This window comes from Bos indicus, chromosome 24 (assembly GCF_029378745.1).
Source record: "Bos indicus isolate NIAB-ARS_2022 breed Sahiwal x Tharparkar chromosome 24, NIAB-ARS_B.indTharparkar_mat_pri_1.0, whole genome shotgun sequence".
Classification (NCBI taxonomy): domain Eukaryota; kingdom Metazoa; phylum Chordata; class Mammalia; order Artiodactyla; family Bovidae; genus Bos; species Bos indicus.
In genome coordinates this window covers 58,744,213-58,767,624 of record NC_091783.1, presented here as the reverse complement: position 1 = coordinate 58,767,624, position 23,412 = coordinate 58,744,213, and the positions used below count along the sequence as shown (strand labels likewise).

The window sequence follows — 23,412 nt, the reverse complement described above, 5'->3', positions numbered from 1 at the left end:
GTAATGTCTCTGCTTTTTAATACACTTGTAGTACTACATAACTATTCTAATATCAGGAAAAACAAAAGGGCCTTCCAGAAAAGATAGGGAATTAGAGTATTCTTCCAAACTCAGCCAAAAATAGTTTTATATTGTTATTATGTTGCCAACACTGAAGACTTATCAAACAAAAATGTCATGGAGTGGACAAGGGCAGGATGGAAGTGGTAGGAAGTGTGGAGGTGGTTGGGGAACCAGTGATAAAGCTGAACGCTTCTCATCCAAGGCTAGAAATGCACAGAGAGTACTTAGCACACAGAGGAGGAGGAGGCACTCAGAGACACAGAGGGAAATCATGAAAGAATCAGCCAGGCGAGGCGGAAGTGGCGCCTCAGCGGAGCTGGAATGCGGGAAGAGATCTGGGCTGCTGTTTGTCAAAATCGGTTTTATTTGAGCATCATAGTCAATGCGGGATCCCTGACTTCCATCTACTCCACTGGCTGCTTGACTGGCTACAGCTGGGCAGCCCACCGCCAATCCTGGCTGAGCCATTGTTCTTAAGCAAAAAGAGCACAGAACATGGGCCACCTCGAGGTGATGCTTTGTTGAAGAAAACACGTTTGATCAGGGACACACACAGGCAAAGCAACCCTGGAAGCACGTCTGTGGAGAGGAGCAATGAGCAAGGGCCACCTTCCATGCCGTCTGGAGTTTGCCATGATTCTGGTCTCACTGACCCCGCCTGCATCGGGGCCTGACAGCTCCCCGACTCCAGCTCCCAATGTGGCCAAGCACAGCCAGGCTCCCTCCATGTCCGGGGCTGGTGTGTCTGTCAGCACCTGGGGAAGATAGTGCACTGATTAATTAGATGCTGGGTCTAGTCTGAAATAAATGCAGTCTAAGCTCCAGACTTAGAGCCAAGTCCCTTCAGAGGCTCATTAAACGTCACTTTGTTTGTAAGGACTGAGAAAGATGGAGACGCCTTGATTCTTGATGAAATAGAGCATCCGCCCCAGTTTGCATGGTGTTAGGGCTGGAAGGACATCCCCAGCCATTCGACCTTACCCAGCCGCCTCCCAGCATGCAGAGGCGCCACTCCCCGGCCCACTGCCGCCTCCAGGCCACCCAGACGTCAGCCTCCTCATACTCCTCCTGGGAGCCCGCCTGACTTTCAGCACCTCCACCCCTCACTTGGTGATGCCGACGCCCATCATCAGGGCTGGCTGTTGTTCAGTGTTCAGCTGGAAGGAATCCCCCTCTCTACAACAGCTGGTGGAAAAGAGGAAACAGGCCCCAGGTAATTCAGCAGAACCTGGCCGTCTAAGGCATCTTTGTTCTCTGGATGAGTGACAGAGACCAACTTCTGCAGCAGAAACGAACACAACGTGGTAGAGAACTGTTCGCCAATTGAAAAAAAAATGGTCAGCTACTGAATTGCACACTCAGAGGATGTGTGCAATTCAGAGGATGAATTTTGTGCTACGTGAATTATATTTTAAGAAAGCTGTTCAATTAGAAAAGAAAAAGGGGAAGGCAACAAAAGAGAAATAAAACAACTCTTGACCATAGTGGAAATTCTCAGATCAATTTTTAGCAAGAATAAACTTGAAAAAAAGTTTTTAAATAAACATGAAACTTTAATATCTATATATTGACCTTTTTAAAGTTATATGTGTCCAAGTACCCAAAGGAAAATCTCCTTTTACCCCAGGACCTGGGTATTTAGATTTGAAGATCTTTGAGCTAGATGAATGTGAGGTTACTTTTATGTAGTAAGCACATTCTACATAGATTGTGCCAATCAATAAGCTATTACAGTTTGTAATGATGCTCTTATAGAAAAAAATAATAATGGCGAGGTGATGCAGGGGAAAATCGCAAGTGATATTTTCCTTGAACCTTTGAGATGCTGAACTCTTGGTTACCCATTGCAGCACTGCTGGAAGGTTCCTTGTAACCTGAAGAATTCATTCCCTCTGCATGTAGCAGGTCACATCACTGTTCACCCTGAGCTGAGAGTTTGCTGGAAAGTCTGTTCCCGGCCATGGCTGGGTGGCCCCCGCCTCCGCCTAGCAAGTGACTGTGGTTGATGTGAGCTCACACTCTTCTCTTTCAGATTATGATGTGTGTGCCGAGGCTCCCTGTGAACAGCAGTGCACAGACAACTTTGGCCGAGTGCTGTGTACGTGTTACCCAGGATACCGCTATGACCGGGAGAGGCACCGGAGACGGGAGAAGCCATACTGCCTGGGTGCGTGTTACTTCCCAGCTCCGAGGACGTGCCTTTTTCTGGTGACCCTACTGGACATTCTTCGTCAGTGGGGACCCCAGGGGCCACTTTGATCCCTCCTGTTACATCCTGGTACTTGTTGGATGGAGTTGGGGGGGTACTTACATCCTGGTACTTGTTGGATGGAGTTGGGGGGTACTTACATCCTGGTACTTGTTGGATGGAGTTGCGGTGGTACTTACATCCTGGTGCTTGTTGGATGGAGTTGGGGGGGTACTTACATCCTGCTGCTTGTTGGATGGAGTTGGGGGGGTACTTACATCCTGCTGCTTGTTGGATGGAGTTGGGGGGGTACTTACATCCTGGTGCTTGTTGGATGGAGTTGGGGGGGTACTTACATCCTGGTACTTGTTGGATGGAGTTGGGGGGGTACTTACATCCTGCTGCTTGTTGGATGGAGTTGGCGGGGTACTTACATCCTGGTGCTTGTTGGATGGAGTTGGGGGGGTACTTACATCCTGCTGCTTGTTGGATGGAGTTGGGGGGGTACTTACATCCTGCTGCTTGTTGGATGGAGTTGGCGGGGTACTTACATCCTGGTGCTTGTTGGATGGAGTTGGGGGGGTACTTACATCCTGCTGCTTGTTGGATGGAGTTGGGGGGGTACTTACATCCTGGTACGTGTTGGATGGAGTTGCGGTGGTACTGTTCTAGGGGTCACTGCCTCTACCATGATTATGAAAACTGAGGGATCCTTGAGGGATGGGGTACCACTCAGATCCTCACTGGCAGTGAGATGTAAGAACACAAGAAGGAGAATATTATCAAATGAAAACTAGAATAAGGTTAACAAAAAGAATATTAGTGAGCAGAAATGGGAAAATGCAGAATGAGTGAAACAAGAAGCAGCCTCTCTCAGAGGACAACCGGCAAGAGAGACTGGGGAAGAGGAGGGGTCCGTACGGCAGGCAGGCTGGAGGTGGGTCAGGGGGAGCTGAAGCCTGCCCGGGCCCGCTGGACAAAGCCAGCACATCCGTCCCCGCCGGCTCGCTCCTGCCACCCTCTCTCACTGGCCTTCCCAGCCCTGTTCTCCTTGGGTGTCTGAGGCGGGTTCATGGTCCTCCATCCCTGGAGCTGCTTGTATCTTAGTGTGGTCCTTCCATGGCTAAACTGTCTCAGAAACACCCGGGCTTATTGCTTAAAAAAAAAAAAGTTTCCTAGTCTCCCCTCAGCTCCCGAGAGTAGATGCAGAAATCTGCAAATGCACAGTGAAGTTTGCGTTTCAGCTCAAAGATGGACGGGGGACACAGAAGGGAGATCGGAGTGGAAAATAAAGCAGCCCCTTCTCTGCCCCGGTGGGGGAGGGGGGCTCTGGAGAGCCTCATTTTAAGAAATGTTCCAGATAGTAGGTCTCCTGGCCTCTCCCCTGCAGCACTGGGATGGCACCTCCCACTGACCAGGAATGGAGTGGAAACCACCCAGAGAAGAAAGGGGGACCCGTGGGCTCTCCTCTGGAGGGCGAGGTACCCCCGTCAGTCAGCATCTGAAGTCCCAGGTGTCATATCTGATTCCAGTTGCGGTGGCTCCAGTACCCAGTTCTTTTCACCTGGGGCCAGCAGCACTGGCCTGCGGCTAAGAGTTCCACCTCTTTCTCTCCCCTGGCAACCTTGTCCTCCCTGCTGCGGACAGTAGAGGCAGCCTCGTCCTTGGGCTCAGGGCACATGGACAGAGGCAGTCACCCTAGTAACTGCAGAGGAGGCTGTGACATCTCAGTCCTCAGGTGACACGGCATGAACTGCCATGTGGGGAGCACCCAGGCGACCACGTGCCCCTCGTGGGCACACAGGGTCTGCCAGAGGTGGGTCCCAGGCAGCTGGTCCACGGAGTGGCTGGGTCGCTGCCGGCATTCTGGAGCATGGGGCGGGGCCTTCTCCTCTGGACGCGTGTGCACAGTCTGGGGCTCTGCGTCCTGGCCCCGGCCTGGTGTCCACAGCCAATGAGCAGGAGATGGGGTCTGGGCCTCGGTCTCTCCTCCTGCGGGGAGACGGTGTGGTTTCCACCAGTTCAGTAGGGGAGCAGGTCTGAGACCTACACGGTTCATGTGGACTCTCGCCAGCTCCTTGTTTGATGGTGTCATGGCTCATTTCTGCCTCAAGGAGGGGTCTGTTTGGGTCATCGATGGGGCCGAACTTTTCTGGGAAAACTCTGTCCATTAGACCCACTGTGACTATTTTCCTTTATCAGAAGCAGTTCTAACTGGGAAGGAGCCAGTGGCCTTAGGTCACCACCACGCTGTTAGGAGCCTGTGGTCAGAAACGGATCGTAAAAACCCTCTGCACACTACGGAAGTGATTTCCATGAAAGTGGTTTTCCAAAACATGTTGCCATCCGTTACCTCATTTCCTCTTCCAAGGAGCCCTGCAGAGTGTTTAGGGCAGACTTCACTGCCGAGTCCTCCAGTGACACCTTCAGGGTCTAGCGCTGCCTGCCCCGAGCCACGTGACCTGGTAGCGGCATAGCCCCACACAGGAAGCCCATCAACCATCCGTTTGTTACCATGGTGACCTTGCCGGAAGTGCTCTTGTCTGGTCGGCCCGCGTCTCTAGCTTCCCGCATTCTCCCATGCTCTGGCGACAGAGGTCTGGCAGAGTGGCCTTTGCCGACATTAGCAGAGGGGTCAGGCCTCTTGTGTCAGAAGTGGTCTCTTTGAGACTGAGCGTTCTCTGCACTTGGTTCAAACCCAGATATCGATGAGTGCGCCACGAGCAACGAGACGCTGTGCGCGCACATCTGCGTCAACACCGTGGGCAGCTACCGCTGTGAGTGCCGGGAGGGCTACGTCCAAGAGGAAGACGGCAGGACGTGCACCAAGGAAGACAAGTACCCCAATGACACTGGTGAGTAGGCAAGAGGGGCATCCCGTAGTGGTGGGCGGGCGGGCGGGTGGACGGAGGATGGATGGACGGGTGGATGGGTGGACGGGTGGATGGATGGACGGAAGGATGGATGATGGATGGACGGACGGACGGGTGGGTGGATGGACGGAAGGGTGGATGATGGACGGACGGATGGACGGGTGGGTGGATGGATGGATGGACAGGTGGATGGATGGACAGGTGGATGGGTGGGTGGATGGATGGATGGATGGGTGGATGGAGGGATGGATGATGGATGGACGGACGGACGGGTGGGTGGATGGATGGATGGACAGGTGGATGGGTGGACGGGTGGATGGATGGATGGACAGGTGGATGGGTGGATGGATGGATGGATGGATGGGTGGGTGGATGGATGGATGGATGGAGGGATGGATGGATGGATGGACGGACGGACGGGTGGGTGGATGGAGGGATGGACAGATGGATGGACGGACGGACGGGTGGATGGATGGACGGACGGAAGGATGGATGATGGATGGACGGACGGACGGGTGGGTGGATGGACGGAAGGGTGGATGATGGACGGACGGACGGACGGGTGGGTGGATGGACGGAAGGGTGGATGATGGACGGACGGACGGACGGACGGGTGGGTGGATGGATGGGTGGATGGGTGGACAGGTGGATGGGTGGGTGGATGGACGGATGGAGGGATGGATGGATGGATGGGTGGATGGAGGGATGGATGATGGATGGACGGACGGACGGGTGGGTGGATGGATGGATGGATGGATGGACGGACGGACGGATGGGTGGATGGATGGATGGATGGACGGATGGATGGGTGGATGGGTGGGTGGGTGGATGGACGGATGGACAGACGGGTGGGTGGATGGATGGATGGACAGATGGATGGATGGACAGGCAGATGGGTGGGTGGGTGGGTGGATGGATGGATGGATGGAGGGATGGAGGGATGGATGGATGGATGGACGAATGGACGGATGGACGGACGGGTGGATGGATGGATGGATGGATGGACGGACGGACGGACGGACGGGTGGGTGGATGGGTGGATGGATGGATGGATGGATGGACAGGAGGATGGGTGGATGGATGGGTGGGTGGATGGATGAATGGACGGATGGATGGATGGACAGGTGGATGGGTGGGTGGGTGGGGGGGGTAGATGGATGGATGGAGGGATGGATGGATAGATGGATGGATGGGTGGGTGGGTGGATGGGCAGGCAGGCACTTGGGAACCCACAAGTTTCCTCCAGAAGCTACAGACAGGAGGTGGCATGTGTGTGAATAGCAGGTGGGATCTGGGTGAGAGGAAGGACAGAAGGTCACACCCCTGGGGACCCAGTGAACCGAGGTGCCTGTTGGCCGCAAGGCTCACAAGCTGCTCGTGAACTGGGAGAAGCTCAGCACCCAGCACAGAGGGGGAGTGCTCGTGGACAGGTGGGCAGGACTCAGGGACCAGCTGAGATCAAACCAGGAGGGACAGCGATGAGGCCAGACACACTGGGTTCCCCCAAGGAAAACGAACGGGCTGAATAAAAACACGAAACGCTTCTGGGTGAGGCAGCAGTCCACCTCGGTGCCGCCGAAAGCAGAGCCTGGGGCCCCATGCCTGCGCGTGAGCCGTTACTTGGTTCACGATCAGGTGAAAAACAGAAATGGAGAGCGTGGAGAACCGTTTTCTAGTTGTTCATTTTTATTGCCTTTAGTATGCCCAGTGGAGGCCTTTTAGGCGCTGACCTTTCTTCAGAGAGTTTGAGCAACTCATTTGTATTCTTTTGACTGGATTCAGCTGAGACGTCTGATGGCTTAGGGATGTGATCCACCTGAGTGTCGGTCACTGCCTTCTGTAAGCGGTGGGGGAGGCCTTTCAGGCCTGTATCCAACCCCGGTAGGCCCCGAAGCTGCTGGCATCTCCCTGAGCTCAGGGCCCAGCTTCGCCCCCTCAGGAGGGGAGAGAGGCAGGAACACTTCTCTCTTTGGAGAGATCAGCTGGACCTGGGCAGTCTCCAGACGGGGAGGGGGCTCCCAGGGCAAATGATCTGATCCAAGAACTGCAGGGAGAGGAAGGGACCAGGGCTGCTGGGAGTTCAGCAGGTGGTGCTTCTCCCATGTAACCTGATATTCTAAAAAGGGTGGACACTGTGGCCATCAGCCAGGGACAGCCAACAGCTGGGGACCAGCTGCGGGGCGCAGAAAAACTACAAAGCCAACCCTGAGAGCAGCTGGGGTGAGTCATGAACAAGCCGCCGTCTATCAGGAATAACGTGAAATGTCTGCATGGAGTCAGCGCAGGGGTGGGCAATGGGGATGGTTGGACTCAATCAGAGGGCTCAGTGCGACGTTTCTAAAGCCTGAAACACGGGGGGCCAAGGTGCCCAGAGGTGCGGAAAAGCAGGGGCTCACAGTCTTTTGAGCATCAGGGTTGAGAAAAGATTTTTGCCCCCACAAAGAATCTGCCTGCAATGCGGAAGACCTGGGTTCAGTCCCTGGGTTTGGAAGATCCCCTGGAGAAGGGAAAGGCTACCCACTCCAGTATTCTGGCCTGGAGAATCCCATGGACTCTATAGTCCATGGAGTCGCAAAGAGTAGGACACAACTGAGCGACTTTCACTTTACTTCACTTCCAGTGAATACTCAGGGTTGATTTCCTCTGGGGCTTCCCTGGTGGCTCAGATGGTAAAGCGTCTGCCTGCAATGCTGCAGACCCAGGTTAGATCCCTGAGTCAGGAAGATCCCCTGGAGAAGGAAATGGCAACCCACTCTAATATTCTTGCCTGGAGAATCCCATGGACAGAGGAGCCTGGTAGGCTACCGTCCATGGGATCACAAAGAGTCGGACACGACTGAGCAACTTTACATACTTACTTACTTTTTTAAAATTAGCACTTGGAATTAAAATCCGTTTTGTCCCATGGTGGAGAAGGTTTGGGGGAGGAGAATCGTCCACTTACCTCTTAGGTTATGTTCTTCATCGAAAGGAAGGATCTCACTGGAAAAAGAAAAAGTGAAACACGAGGTACACCTTGCCACTGGTGTTGTGTGTAGGCTGACCCGAGACTCAGCAAGAGGAAAGCCGCTTTCTAAATGTTCGTCTTGGAATTGGATTTATAGCTGTGCTCCGAGCCAGGGAGCCCATGGGCTTGGGCTGTTGTTGTTCAGTCGCTAAGTCATGTCCCACTCTTTGCGACCCCATGGACTGCAGCACGCCAGGCCTCCGTGTCCATCATCAACTCCCGGAGCCTGCTCAGACTCATGTCCATTGAGTCGATGATGCCATCCAACCATCTCATCCTCTCTCACCCCTTCTCCTCCCGCCTTCCATCTTTGCCAGCATCAGGGTCTTTTCCAGTGAGTTGGCTCTTTGCATCCAGTGGCCAAAGTATTGGAGCTTCAGTCCTTCCAGAGAGTATTCAGGGTTGAGGGGTCCTCAACCGGGTAACCCTGTTGTGTCTTTGTGTCCCATTTCTATTCAAATGAAGTCCTGTTTACCTGGGTGTAAGGGCAGCATTGAGCAACCCAGTCTAGAGAGAACCAGCAGAGCGGGCAGCGACAACCGCTGAGTGGGGTTAGAGGCTAAGGATCTCCAAACAGCAGGACCTGAGTCTTCCGTGAGCACTGCCCAGCTGGGGGTGGGGGGTGGGGTGGGGTAGCGTGGTCTGCCCAGAGACCCGACCTTACCTAGCAGAGACCAGAGGAGTCGGATGGAATTTCCGGAGCCTAGGGCAAGATTTTAGACTCTGAATCGACTTGTTCTTTGGTCTCGGGTGGCCTCCGCCTCTTGCACTAATTCTTAGCTTCCTTGTCCTCATCCCTCTAAAGCCACCCTGTCCAGGGATGGGTCTGAGCCAGAGGTGGTGACAGGCTGGACTGTGATGGGAGGCCCTCACCTCCAGCCTTGCTTGTGGGCAAGGTGGACTCTGAGAGGGGCTCAGCCCAAGGGCCAGGGGATGGGAAGGTCTCACTGCAGCTTTGAAATTAAGTCTCTTGTGCTGAATTGGTCCTGTGACCACACTCCTGTTTCCTTTCCTGAAAGATGAATTGCACTTTTTAAAAAATATGCAAACATACACAAAGTTTCAGTACAAGAGATCAAGAATTTAAGTGATGACCAGTCAGACTTCTAAAGCTGAGAATTCAATTAAAAAAAAAAATCGGGGAGGTCTTAAGTACTGATTGGTTTTGCACCTTCTCTACTGTTACTTTCATTTAAAGACTATTTTACCAACCATTTATTGCACCATTTTTCCACATTGTCTTCCATAGGGCTTTGTGGTCCTGGGAGATGTCAATAAGCCTTTCTTTGTTTGAAAGGTTCTGTGTTCAGATGTTCAAGGAGAATGTATTTACTGCTTGCTTCTGCAGGATTCATGATATGAGTGTATTAAATGCCCAGAGCTTGCCATTCAAGGAGTTCCCTGTAGCTCAGACAGTAAAGAATCCGCCTGCAATGCAGGAGACCCGGGTTCAGTCCCTGTGTTGGGAAAATCCCATGGAGGGAGAGCATGGCAACCCACTCCAGTATTCTTGCCTGGAGAATCCCATGGACAGAGGAACCTGGTGGGCTATATCCACAGTGTCACAAAGAGTTGGACATGACTGAGCGACTCACACACACGTGTGCCATTAAAAAATGTTAATTTTGATTAAACCTGTACTCCCCGAAATTATTTTCTGAAGACACACTCATAAGCATCTCACAAATGGCAGTGTCCTGAAAGATAGTTTGGAAAATTCTAACGTATTAGCATCAAAGAGCTGAGCCCTGGGGCCCAAAGTTGACAGGTCATCTGGTCGACTTTCAGGCAAGGATGCTGTCACCGCCAGGTGAAGCAGCCACAGTCCGAGGGTGGGCGGCGGGGAGCTGTGGGCTGCAGATCACGGGGCCTCTCCTGGGTGAGAGCAGGCTGACGCTCGTCCGTCCCGCCCTGCAGAGAGGCATTCGTTCCTGCTCAGTGGACGGGGCCCGTCCGTTTCGTCAGGAAGAGCAGGCTCGTGGTGGAACAGCCCAGCTCCCTGCACAGCTGAGCCTGGGCTTTGAATGCTCTCTGTCCTCCCTCCTCTGCTTCCTCCAAGCACCACAGCTACAAAGAGCTGGACCGTTCCAGTTTTTAAAACTACCTGTGGTATCCCACTGCCTGCCCCCGGCAGCCGCATGCTGGAAGGATCTCTCCATATTTCATTTTCAGTGACTCGTCTCTACTGAATTCACCACATAGTCACAGAGGACTCATGGTTGGTTTTCATGTTTTACTGAGAAAAACGTTCTAATGCAGGTAACCAAGGACATCAAGGGTAGGAGCTGAGGGGAGTAATTCGTCCCCATGATTAAAATTATGGGAAAGGACGGGCACATTCTATGCCCTGAACGTTAGAATCATTACTTACACACTGGGCCCCTGAGGAGGTGGGAGCTTTGATGATTCAGGCAACAAGAAGTGAGTGTTCTGGATTCACCTCTTCAGCAGCTGTGATGCAGCGGCAAGTTCCCCTTGGCTTGGGAGTCAGGAGAGCTGGGAGTCAGAGCATCGGTAGTGTCTACCAGCTGGATGTCACTGCACAGGCAGCTCTCCCGACCTCAGTTTCCTCCTCTGTAGACACAAGGGGGTTGGGCTAGGTGAGCGCTGAAGACCCTTTTACCATCACAAATCTTTTTCACAATTTGATGTGATTTAGACAAAGATCCATATACTCAAAGCTATGGTTTTTCCAGTAGTCATGTACTGATGCGAGAGTTGGACTTAAAGAAGGCTGAGCACCACAGAATTGATGCTTTCAAACTGTGATGCTAGACAAGACCCTTGAGAGTCCCTTGGACTGCAAGGAGATCCAACCAGTCCATCCTAAAGGATATCAGTCCTGAATATTCATTGGAAGGACTGATGCTGAAGCTGAGGCTCCACTACCCTGGCCACCTGATGTGAACAGCTGATTTGTTGGAAAAGACCCTGATGCTGGGAAAGATTGAGGGCAAGAGGAAAAGGGGACAACAGAGGATGAGACGGTTGGATGGCATCACTGACTCAATGGACATGAGTTCAAGCAAACTCCGGGAGCTAGTGAAGGACAGGGAAGCCTGGCATGGTGCAGTCCATGGGGATGAAAAGAGTTGGATACAACTGAGCGACTCAACAACAAAGTGTCAGTGGAAATAACTTAAGCCCTGCCAGCCCCATGAGTCCCTGAGCGGCTTTTGTTTCTTTGTGCTTTTATCTAAGTGAGTTCGAAAGGCATGCCTGGCCTCAGCACCTTCTAAACCCAGAACTTTGTCCTACAGTGTCTAAAAGATGAAGAATTATCATCCAGATATTTAGGGGTAAGGAAAGTTAGGAGCCAGACCAGCCCCGCATGTGGGACGCCAGAGGCTGCTGCGCAGTTTCATCCGTTTGGGACTAATTCTTAAGCCCATATTTCATCACAGTCATTTTTCTTTTGAAGAAGAGATAATGATGGAGTGTAAACACGTGTGATCTAAATCCCTCTTCCAAAATCCACCCCCCTCCCCCCGCTTTTTCTTTAAACTTTGCATTGTCTGCCATCTGTAATGTTAGAAGAGTTTTAAATCGACCACAGCCTCAGGTCATTCTTCAGGAAGTGCGTAGACAGCAGAAGGGCTGGCCTTCGAATGGCCTCTGCTCACGGCAGGGTGGGTCGTGTGCCCACGAGCGTCAGGACGCCAGCATCTGGCCAGTAGGCAGGAAGAGCATACTCCGCCAGTTTGATCTTTGTCTCTTTTCAAATATGCGTCTGGAGCCAGTGACGTCACCGCCAGGACATCTGTGGTCCCGATGCAGAGACAAGGACGTGCTGGCTCCATCGTAATTAGCTTGCTGGTCTCTCTTTTTCAACTTCTGTTTTGTTTTTGTTTTTTTTTCCTGATAAAGTGACCTTGACCCCCAACATCACTTATTACAGGGACAGCCAGGTGTTTCATATAACTTTCAGGCTCCACTAATCCATAGATCAGCCATTCTCAACCTGAGGAGCTTTCAAAGGCTGATACTATTCCCTTTCTGTGACCCCCTTATGGGTGGGGTGCAATATGGTCTTCAGGAATTTTAAACAGCTCCCCACCACCACCCTAGATGGTTGCAATGTGCCACCAGAATTGACTACCCACCAGGCACAAATCTTCAGTCAACTTTTAAAACCATATGTGTTTGGTGACTCTGCCTGTATAAAACATGTTGAGACCATCCTTTAGTTTTTCCAAGTTTGTTAAATATTACTAATATGGTATCTCAGGAATTCTGTTTATAATGCTTGCGATGTACAGCTCCCCTCAACTTCAGTAAAAATTAGAGCTACACGCCCCCCTGTGGCTTGTCGATGATACTGCACCTTTGAAATCTGAAGGCGTTGGAACAGGGTAAGGGATGGCTCTCTTAATGTGGTTGTGGTCACACGCATGACCCCATCATTAATGGAGAGTCAGAGATGTCTACCCACATTTCTAAAAGAATTACTAATGTACCCTGCTTGGGATTTTCTTAGCTCCGCATCTTACTGTATCCTGCATTAGAATAGGATACATGAGCTCCGATTCAGGATAGATTGCATGTTCTGCATCTGCACACACCATTATCTTCAGACCCTCTGGAAGCTCCTTCCAAAGGATGATGCAAAGAGCCTTCCCTTGATCTGTAATTTTGCAGGATTAATAAACGACGATAGCCAACCATGACAAGGATACTAACATTTCTTGGGTGCTTGCCGTTTACCAGGCACTGCTCTGGTGTCTTACAGGAGTCGTCTCAGTGCCTCGTGGCACCCACAGGTGACGGCTGTTTTACCGATCCAGGAAGGGATGGTCGCAGAAGCTGTGACTTAGAGTCAGCGGCAGGATTCGAGCCCTGATAAGCCTCCACTCCTTACTCTGCTCCTCTGTGACTGTGGGAGCTTCCAGAGGCTTTGGGACAAAGTTGCCCTTGTTCTCTGAGTTTTGATAACTCCAAAGAGGGACAGGGAACAGGCCAGGGATTTCCAGGTGAGCCGTCGTTCGGCAGAGCTGTTTCCCTGCAGCGGTGATGCTGAACTCACAGGTGCTTCAGAGTCACTTGGAGACTTGGATGGAAAGTCTCCACCACCAGGCCACACTCCCAGGATCCAGGCTCCCTCGGAACCCATATGCTGCTGCTGTCGCTGGCCTAGTGGTCACACGTGAGCCCACCTGGCAGGCTGCCCTCGGTGTCCTGGGCAGAACCCCCAGGAGCGCCCACCACAGACCCTGTAAGTGCTTGCCCTCTGCACACGTCTTCCTGGGAAACCTAACCCAGATGGCAGCCCTTCTGTGCATCTTACTTTCCTCATCTGTAAAGGAGGTTGAACTAAAGATGCATCAATTCTAACATTCCACGATCTGAATGAAATAGCGTCCAGAGCCTGGTAAAGAGGTTTATTATTGAGAAAATATCAAGTGGCCTTAATCACACCAATACTCGATAAGTTTAGCTGAGTGTATAAAAACAGAAATGGACAGATGGGCTTTTAACCCTTGTTTGTGATGGGCCGGTTCTGCCAGCAGGGCTGGTTCCTTAAAAGGAAGGTTGATCTCAAATTGTTGAACAGGTATCCTCATTTATTTTACACTGTCGGCACCTCATATGGGGCTTGGTAAATAGCAGATTTTCCATAACTGATGAGAGAGAGATGGATGGATGGATGGATGGATGCACAGATAAACGGATGAGAGGTAAGTGAGCGGGGAGATGGGATGGATGAGACTGATAGATGTGTTATCGGATGGGACAGCATATACTGACCAGTAGATGGGTTGAAAGGGATGAATGCTCACTTGGGAGACCTGGATGTCCTCCAGCTGCCCTAAACCTAACAAACCTGGGCTTCCTGTGCACAAGTCCACCATCCTTTGGCATCGGCACAACCAAAGGTGGGTAAGGCTTCAGTCCTTTACCACCAAGCGTCTTCTTGCATGAAAATTCCATCCCATCCTTATGCTGGAGATGGATCTAAACTAGTTCTCCTCCACGTTCAAGCTATGTGTGTTCAAGCTCCATAGGCAAGTGGACTTGTAAATGGTACAGTAAAAGGCAACAAAGAGTCTAAAGGGAAGTGCCTGATTTGGGCTCAGAGTCAGGAAATCTCAGTTCTAAACCCAAATCAGTTAATGACTTGCTGGATAACTTTCCTGACATCACCAAACCTTAGTTTTCCCTCATTCTGTTGTTCGTGTTAATCCCAGAATCCTTGCCAGTTTTATCAGGCAAAGGGAATTCAGAAGAGCTTGGTGGGCCTGAAGCCTCTGCCAGACACCCTCTCCTGTCTACTGGAACCCAGCCTTGTGCCAAGGATTTAATAGCCGTCACCCCAGTTCATCCTCACAATAGGCCTGGGTCATAGGAATTCCAGTATCATGGTTGAAGAAATTTGGGCTCATAGTGGTGAGATCACTTCCTTGAGGTCCCCGAGCTAGTGACGGCACTGGGGTGTGCAACCCTATGCTGACTGAGGAGGTCGTGCCCTTAACCGGCATTTCACCAGCTCCACTTCACCTCCTCCAGGTGAAGACTTTTTCACAGCTCGTCGTGACACAGCTGTGACGTGAATGGAACCAGTCTCCCGCGGGTATCAACTGAGTGGGGGCGGGGCAAGCTCCTGGTGGGACGGAATGAGCCTAGAAGACGGGGATGAGCAAGCAGCCTGGTTATATCGCACACACAAAGGATTTAGAAAGAGGCTGCCTTGGTAAAGAACCCACCTGCAATGCAGGAGACCCCAGGTTCAATCCCTGGGTTGGGAAGATCCGCTGGAGAAGGGATAGGCTACCCACTGCAGTATTCTTGGGCTTCCCTTGGTGGCTCAGCTGGTAAAGAATCCGCCTGCAATGCAGGAGACCTGGATTCGACATCCCTGGGTTAGGAAGATCCCCTGGAGAAGGCAAAGGCTGCCCACTCCAGTATTCTGGCCTGGAGAATTCCGTGGACTGTATGGGGTCGCAAAGAGTCAGACACGACTGCGCGACTTTCATTCTGTTGCCTTTCTCCCAGAGGTTCAAGTGCTTCACCCAGTCAATGCTGAGACAGAGCTTCAGGCTGTGTATTCAGGCATCATGGTGTTGCTTACGGCCACTCAGCAAGACTGAGAGCCGCTTCCCCCGCCTCTGCCTGCTGGCTTAAGAAGTGGGTTCCCAGCGTGTGTCCTCTAAGCCTCAGGCCTCCCACGCAGCACGGGGGGTGCATTTGGCCAATGAGCTCTGAACATGCTCTACCTTCCACCCTGCGCTGCTGCTGTGGGTCTGAGAACTCAGCTGCCAAGTTGCCCTCAGGCATCCTCCCCTCCCAGAGAGTGTCTCCCAGACGAGCTGTCTCGGTTGTGGAGGCTAAGTGTCTGGGATCACGGTGTCTGTGGGGTTGCACCCTTATGAGGGCTCTGATGGAGAATGTTCCAGGTCTCTCTTCCAGCTACTGGTGGGTTTCCAGAAGTTTTTTTCCCAGAAGGAAAGGGCTTTATTTTTATCTCTTACCATAGCTTTACAAGCAAGTTTTGTTTTTTCTTTGGTTGGAGTATAGTTTGGGTTTCCTAGGTGGCACTAGAATAAGGAACTCTCTTGCCAACGCAGGAGATGTAAGAGACGCGAGTTCGATCCCTGATTTGGGAAGATCCCCTGGAGGAGGCCATGGCTACCCACTCCAGTATTCTTGCCTGGAGAATCCTCATGGACAGCAAAGCCTGGTGGGCTACAGTCCACGAGATTGCAAAGAGTCAGAGACGACTGAGTGACCAAGCCACACAGCATGAAGGCTGTGTAGATACTGGGTCGTGTCGCTGTTTGGCATTTCCTTAGAGAAACGTGATTTTTCAGAAAGCACGGCACTCCCGTGCTCTGTGGGACAGCACTGGGACCTGCCCGGGGCCTGTCTCGTTTGGCCCTGGATTGGCATGCCCAGGGCGCCTGGCACTTCTTCCACTGATGTTCCTTCTCAGAGTCCAGCCCTGGTCTGGGGCGCCGCCTAGCCTGGCTGCGCTCTCTTTGAACAGCTGGATCATCAGAAGTGATCCAGTCCAGCTTTGTGAGCACTGCCCTGAATCCTGTCGCCTGGGCTTGGGGGATGATTTATGGCTTGTGAATATCAGCCCTTAGAGGGACTGTAAGTCATGTTGGGTTGCTAGAGCCTGCCTCATGGTAAAAGGGCCACGGCTCACTTTTTCACACGTGGAAGAGGAAGGTGCTAGGGTGACTAAGTGGAAACAGCTGAGCCTAGAGTGTGAGGGGGTCCCCTCTGCTGACCCCGTGACCCAGGCATGCCGTCAGCGACCCAAGAGCTATAAAATCACCCGCCTCCATCCCTTGCGGATTTTGGCATCAGCCGGACCACCTGGGACCACCCTGCCTGATGTGGTCTCCTGGGGGCTGGATGCCCGCAGCCTTGCAGGCAGACTCGAGTCCGTCTCTCCCCACAGGGCATGACGACGAGAAGGTGGAGAACGCGGTCCGAGCCGCCACCTGCTGTGCCACGTGCAAGGAGTTGCACCAGGTGAAGCAGACGGTGCTGCAGCTGAAGCAGAAGGTGTGTGCTGGCGTGTTAGAAACCATCGCGTGAGATAAAGGGAAGTGGGGGACGTCTGGAAGCAAGAAGGCAGTGTCCACCCATGGCTTGGTTGGATATTCCCTGAGATTGGTGCCAACTGGGTTTGGACTGGAACGCTTTGCCCAGCCACCCTCAGAGTTCAGTATAGTTCAACAGAACAACGAAGGCAGGGCGGTGGTGGTGGCTGTTCAGTCGCTCAGTTGTGTCCGACTCTTTGCAAACCCACAGACCGCAGCACACCAGGCTTCTCTGTCCTTCACTGCCTGCCGGAGTTCGCTCAAACTCATGTCCATTGAGTCAGTGATGCCATCCAACCATCTCATCCTCTCCCATCCCCTTCTTCTCCTGCCTTCGATCTTTACCAGCATCAGGGTCTTTTCCAATGAGTCAGCCCTTTTGCATCATGTGGCCAAAGTTTTGGAGCTTCAGCATCAGTCCTTCCAGTGAATATTCAGAGTTAATTTCCTTTAGGATTGACTGGTTTGATCTCCTTGCTGTCCAAGGGACTCTCAAGCATCTTTTCCAACATCACACTTTGAAAGCAATGACTAGTAAAATAGCCTGCTAGGTAAGGGGCACAGGAGAATCAGAGAGAACGAACTATGATTCATGCAGCTTTTTGTGAAATCAACATCCCGACGCGTGGCCCTTTCATGATTCTAAATAGGATACAGTACAATCATCGTTTGCCTGTGTTTTATCAATAGCAAACATCTTTATAAACTTCCACAGCTGGTGATGAATTTCTGTAGCAGCTTTATTTTTCACGTTTAAAAGTTACAGCCTGTACGTTGGGCTCCACGCAGCGGGGAGAGCAGTGCCTTGGGAACATTGTGTCGCCAAGCTGGAGGACTGACTCCCTTTGTCTGAGGCTCCCACGCATGCCTGATGGACCAGATTTCTAGTAACATCATTGTGCTGAGAAGAATGCCCCTGGGGGGATTTAGAACCCTGAAATCCTGTCGAAGGCCCCGGTCGATGGTGTTTATTATACCTGAGGTCAGTGAATTCACCAGTCTGTCAGCAGCTCAGAAATTGCTCTTCTGCTGGTAAAACATAAACTTGCTAGTTTATTTAATTGCTTCTCCTGAAGGCTCTTAGTACATCAAAGAGGTGTGTGTGATCTGTTTAACTTTGGCATCTAGTTATTGTAAAGGACAAAAGGGTACGATTAGACAGTATTGCTTTTCTGTGTTCAACAAACATGCAGGCACGTGAGATCCATAGCTTCCCGTGAAACAGGCAGGTCAGTCGGCTGAGAAGATCAGTGGCTTTGCCGGCTTGTGGCACACTGGTGGTGAAGATCTCCCAGCTTTAACAGAAGCATGTACGTGTGTGATGTTCCAGTTCCCAAATAGCTTGTAATCTGATCGACCGGGCAGAAAACCTTGTAAGTGCATCAGTGTAAATTCAGAGTTCTAAATAATACTCCCCACAGAGATATCCTCAGGTTGAAACTTGGATTGGTATCAGTATTTACAGAGTTGAGTCTGAAAAAGAGTTCATGGACGAAGTTTGCGTTTCATAGGCCAGAGGATTTCGGGCCTGAGGGAGGCAGTTGATGAATGATGGATGTCTCAAGGCCCAATGCTCGTCTCCGTTTTCTTCTCTGGAGAATTAATAATGCAAAAGCTACAGAGAAGCTCTTTCTAGCCTGAGTGATTTTGAGAGTCACTGCTGCTAAGTCTCGCTGGTTCAGAGACTCAGTTGCTAATTCACCATCTGGCTTTCCCCTCACCTCCCTGCAGTGTTTTATGATCCATGAGAGAAGAAATGTTATAAAGAACTTGAAATGTTATGTTCCCCTAAGGCCCTTGTAGGTGAGCTGCTCACAGATCCAGTGACAATGCTTGGTAGCCCTGCAGTGACTCTCAGGCACGGGATTTGGCCTGGAATTGGTCTGCCTTATACCGAGTTCTCCTAAAGGCGGCTTGGTGGTGAAGACTCTGCCTGCCAACGCAGGAGAACCCGGGCTCGATCCCTGGGTTGGGATGATCCCCTGGAGGTGGAAATGGCAACCCACTCCAGTGTCCTTGCCTGGAGAATCCCATGGACAGAGGAGCCTGGTGGGCTATGGTCCATGGGGTCGCAGAGTCGGACACGACTGAGCGACTGAGCACGCACATGCATGCCAGGTTCTCCTGCAAGCCCACTGTGGCAAGTGGGCTAAAGCTGACGTTAAAGGAACTTCACAAGGAACGCTCCTTTTTTACACTTTTTACCTATGTCCTTCGTTTTTGGCTGCGCTGGGTCTTCGTCGCTGTGCAGGGCTTTCTTTGCCCGCGGCGTGTGGGTCTCTCACTGCAGCGGCTTCTCTTGTCGTGGAGCACGGGCTCTAGGAAACGCGGGCTTCCGTAGTTACGGCACAGGCGCTTAGTTGCTCCGCCCCCTGTGGGATCTGCCCTGAGCAGGGATCGAACCCACGTCCCTTGCATTGGCGGGTGGATTTTTACCCACTGTACCACCGGGGGCCCTCCAGAGCAACGCATTGTTAAAGGTGCCTAGTAGAATGTGTTGTTCTGCAGTTGATGAAGCAGTTTCACAGCCAGGATCCCGTTTAATTCTCACCGTGATACCCATATTGTGAGAGAGCTGCAGTCGCTGCCCGGGAGGCAGAGCAGACCCTCTTTCTAGGTCTCCTGACCCCTCCTCCTGCAATGCCGCAGGGCTGTCGGTTGCGTGTCAGCCTCCGCTCACTGCTCCTGAAGCCAGCTGTTCTGTTGGAGACAGAGCCTAGGACAGCTGCCCACATACACTTCGGCTCAGAAGTAGGTTACCGGGTGTCCTGGACCGTGGCCAACCCCACCGCGTAAAACCGTGCGCAGATGTGTTGAACGACACCGTGAGGGTGCAGTCAGCGAAATCCTGACGTGGGAAGCTCTGCAGGGCTTACGCCCTGGGCCCCTGATGGGTAGAGGCTAAGGACAGGAAAGGTGGAGCAGCCCCCCGCAGGTTAAAGCAGCTTAAAAGATGTCTTGTTTTTTTTAAGTGAGCGAGACTAAACCAAAGCATCTAGGCCTGCACAGTTGGGCCATAAATTATTTTTTAAAGCATAGGAAGTGATTAAAACCAGGATAGTAGTTACTTTGGGGGGAAGGAGGGGTGATTGGGTCAGGGCCTGTGGACAAAGTTCTGATGTTGGACTTGGGTGTTCGTTAAAAGGGTGTTTGTGTTATAAGATTTCACTTAGATATAGAGTTGTGGGGATTTTGTTTTGCTTTGTTTGGGTACATTTTTTAAATTTACTTGTTTTTGGCCACACCAGCACACATGGGATCTTAGTTTCCCAACCAGAACTTGAACCTGTGCCCGCAGCGTTAGAAGCACAGAGTCCCAACTGCTGGACCACCAGGGAAGTCCTCAGATTCTGTGCTTTTATTTTCCAATTGAAAAAAAAATTTTTTTAATGGTGTAAAGATTCCATCATTTAACTTACAGGGAGGGGTCATGGTCCCATCAGAACACTGAAGAAAAATCTGAGCCAAGGGACCAGTTTTTCAATTTATTATGTTTTTTAATGATATGAAGAAATTATTATTTTTTCAGGTTTGACTTTTTAATTGAAATATAGTTGATTTACAATGTTATATTGGTTTCAAGTGTTCAACATCATCAATATTTTTATAGGTCATATTCCATTTTAAATTATTATGAAATATTGGCTATATCCCCTGTGCTGTACAATGTACTTTGTGGTTTATTTGTTTTATGCATAGTGGTTTCTACTTGTTAATCCCCTTCCCCTCTCCCCCGTGGCAACCGCCACTTTGTTCAGTGTATCTGGTAGTCGTCCATTTTGTTATATTCATTCATTTGCTTTCTGCTTTGATTCCACCTGCAAGTAATCACAGAGCATCTGGCCTTCTCTAACACATTTTACTTAGAACAGTGCTCTCCTAGTGCATCCACGTTGCTGCAGATGGAAAGTTTTCATTCTTTTTTATGTATCCAAAGGAAACAAAGGCTTAGACGGTAAAAGCTCTGCCTGCAATGCAGGAGGCCCGGGTTCAATCCCTGGGTCCGGAGGATCCCCTGGAGAAGGGAATGGCTACCACTCCAGTATTCTTGCCTGAGAAATTCCATGGACAGAGGAGCCTAGTGGGCCACAGTCCATGGGGTTGCAAAGAGGCAGACATGACTGACCGACTAACACTTTCAAAGAAAAATGCTAATTCAAAAAGATACATGCCACCCAGTGTTCATAGCAGCATGATTTACAATAGCCAACGGAAGCAACCTAAGTGTCAGTCAACAGACGAATGGATAAGGAAGCTGTGGCGTGTATACACACACACACACACATAGACACCGTGGAAGGAGCAAGTTTTTAACAAGACCCTCGTGTCCCTGTAGCAGAAGCAATCTGAGTTGAGGCTGCATTGCTGCAGAGCAGTCAAGGGAAGCGTGAGAGAGTGGTGAACCCCTGTCGTGGCCTGTGACGGGCTGGGAGATGATGAACGATGAGAAGGCACAGAGTGAAAATTTGCCTTAAATAAGCTTCCTGTCTGAGCTGAGAAACCAAGCCCACCGCGGAGTCAGCCCACATGGCCGAGTAGGCTGGTCCTGGCAGCGGAAGCTTCAGAAGCGAGAGACCAACGAGGTTTCCCAAGCGTGCGCAGCTTTGCAAGCTGGCGGCTGCTGCTTCACTCTAGCGCAGCCTTTCTTGCCAGCAGACTGTGGCTTCTCAACGTTCCTCTGCGACCTCAGTCTAGCTGCTCTGTACAATGGGTCTTCTCAGGAGGCCTGGGAAGACTAATCCGCTTGAAAGTGATGGCAGGCTGCTTTACCAAGTATCATGAGTAACAGGAAGAGAGGCAGCTGGGTGTTGTAGTGTGGACCACAGATTCCAGAAGCAGATGCGCTTGGTTTAAGCCCTAGCCCCACTACTTTCTGGCTGTGTGACCCTGGGTAAGTGACTTAACCTCTCTGTGTCACAGTTCTAGAAAAAGAAGATAACAGTAATACGTACTACATAGGACTTCATAATCATCAAGTGAGTAAATATTTATAAAGGGCTTAGAATAGTCCCTGCCACCTAGAAAGAGCTCTGTAAATGTTCTCCAGAATATAAGAAATGTGAATTACAAGTGCTAATAAAGTGCTTTACAGGCCGCACCTCATTTGTCCCAATAGCCCTGCGAGGTAGGTGCTTTATTACAAAGGCTAGCATGAGATACTGATATCCATAATTCCACTGACTGATTGGAACCCATGAGAAATGCAGACTCTTCTTACAAACTTCTTCCCAAACATGTCTGTGTAGAATGTCAAGCCAGGATTTCCGGCCAACTGCCTCCCAGACCCAGCGAGTTTACTCTGTGCTCGTCCTGCGGACACTTAGAGGTCTAACTGGCGGGAGCCAGGAGGTAATTACCCAGCAGGAGGCCAGCCAGGAAGCTGAGGTCGATGTTGACGGGGTCACCTCACGAACTTTACAAGGAAGCAAAGAAAGCTGGACAGGGCATGGAGTGGGCTGGGCTTGGTTATAACATTTTCATCCAAAGACTTGCTCGTCTGGTCCAAACCTCTAGTTTTATAGACATGAAGATGAGAACCTGGAAAGGCGAAGGGACCCACCCAGAGTCACACGACTACCTACAAACAGCCAGGAGCAACCCCCGACCCCCACACCCCACCCCATGCAGCGTCTGCACTGTGTCTGTGGTTGTAGGTGCTGGTGATTATTAGTCTGGGCGCTGAGCCAGGCACATTTAAGACTTCCGTCACTTTCCTCCTCCCAGCAGCCCGTCGTAGGTGGATATTATGACCTTGTTTTATAGATGAGAAAACCAGGCTCTGTAGCTTGCCAGGGTCCCACAGGCAGATTGAAGCAGTTTGTTGTCGTTCAGTCGCTCAGTCGTTTGCAACTCTTTGCAACCCCATGGACTGCAGCACGCCAGGCTCCCCTGTCCTCTGCTGTCTCCCAGAGCTTGCTCAACCCTGTTCACTGAGTCCGTGATGCTGTCTAACCATCTCATCTGCTGCTGCCCCTCCTCCTCCCGCCTTCAGTCTTTCCCAGCATCAGGGTCTTTTCCAGTGAGTCAGCTCGTCACATCAGGTGGCCAGAGTATTGGAGCTTCAGCATCAGTCCTTCCAGTGAATATTCAGAGTTGATTTCCTTTTCGATTGACTGGTTTGATCTCCTTGCAGTCCAAGGGACCCTCAAGAGTCTTCTCCAACACCACAGCTCAAAAGTATCGATTCTTTGGTACTCAGCTTTCTTTACAGTCCAACTTTCACATCCATACGTGACTATTGGAAAAAACCATAGCTTTGACTAGATGGACCTTTGTCGGCAAAGTGATGTCTCTGCTTTTTAGTACACTGTCTAGATTTAACATAGCTTTCCTTCCAGAGAGCAAACGTCTTTAGTGTGGCAGGACTGAGACTTAAGCATAGATCTGCCTGATGCTGAAGCCCGTACGTGAGATTCACGTTTCAGTTCTCCTCTTGGAAGCAGATAATAACATTGGACCAGCCTTCAGGGGCCAGTGTTGCCCCCTCTGTCCTCTAACTACAGTACTTTTCCTTATAAATTCCCTTCACTCGGGGGTTCTGACCCTCAGAAACACAATCTCCTTTGGATTTTACACCCCTGAGTCAGCTTTCTGAAAGGAAGATACAAGAGCTGCCATTTACCAAACACTTAGTATGGCTTCCTTAGTGGCTCAGACAGTAAAGAATCTGCCTACATTGCAAGAGACCCAGGTTCAATCCCCGGGTGGAGAAGATCCCCTGGAGGAGGAAAT

At 51.1% G+C, this 23,412-nt stretch overlaps 1 protein-coding gene across 1 annotated transcript in view; it reads left to right on the top strand.

Moving 5' to 3' along the window:
- CCBE1 (collagen and calcium binding EGF domains 1) overlaps positions 1 to 23,412 on the top strand; it is a 237,387-nt gene that overhangs the window by 197,094 nt on the left and 16,881 nt on the right. Inside the window, exons 4-6 of the mRNA XM_070779130.1 lie at positions 2,096 to 2,230; positions 4,954 to 5,106; positions 16,536 to 16,642. Of these exons, the coding sequence (XP_070635231.1) occupies positions 2,096 to 2,230; positions 4,954 to 5,106; positions 16,536 to 16,642 (395 nt within the window). The remainder of the gene's footprint in view (positions 1 to 2,095; positions 2,231 to 4,953; positions 5,107 to 16,535; positions 16,643 to 23,412) is intronic.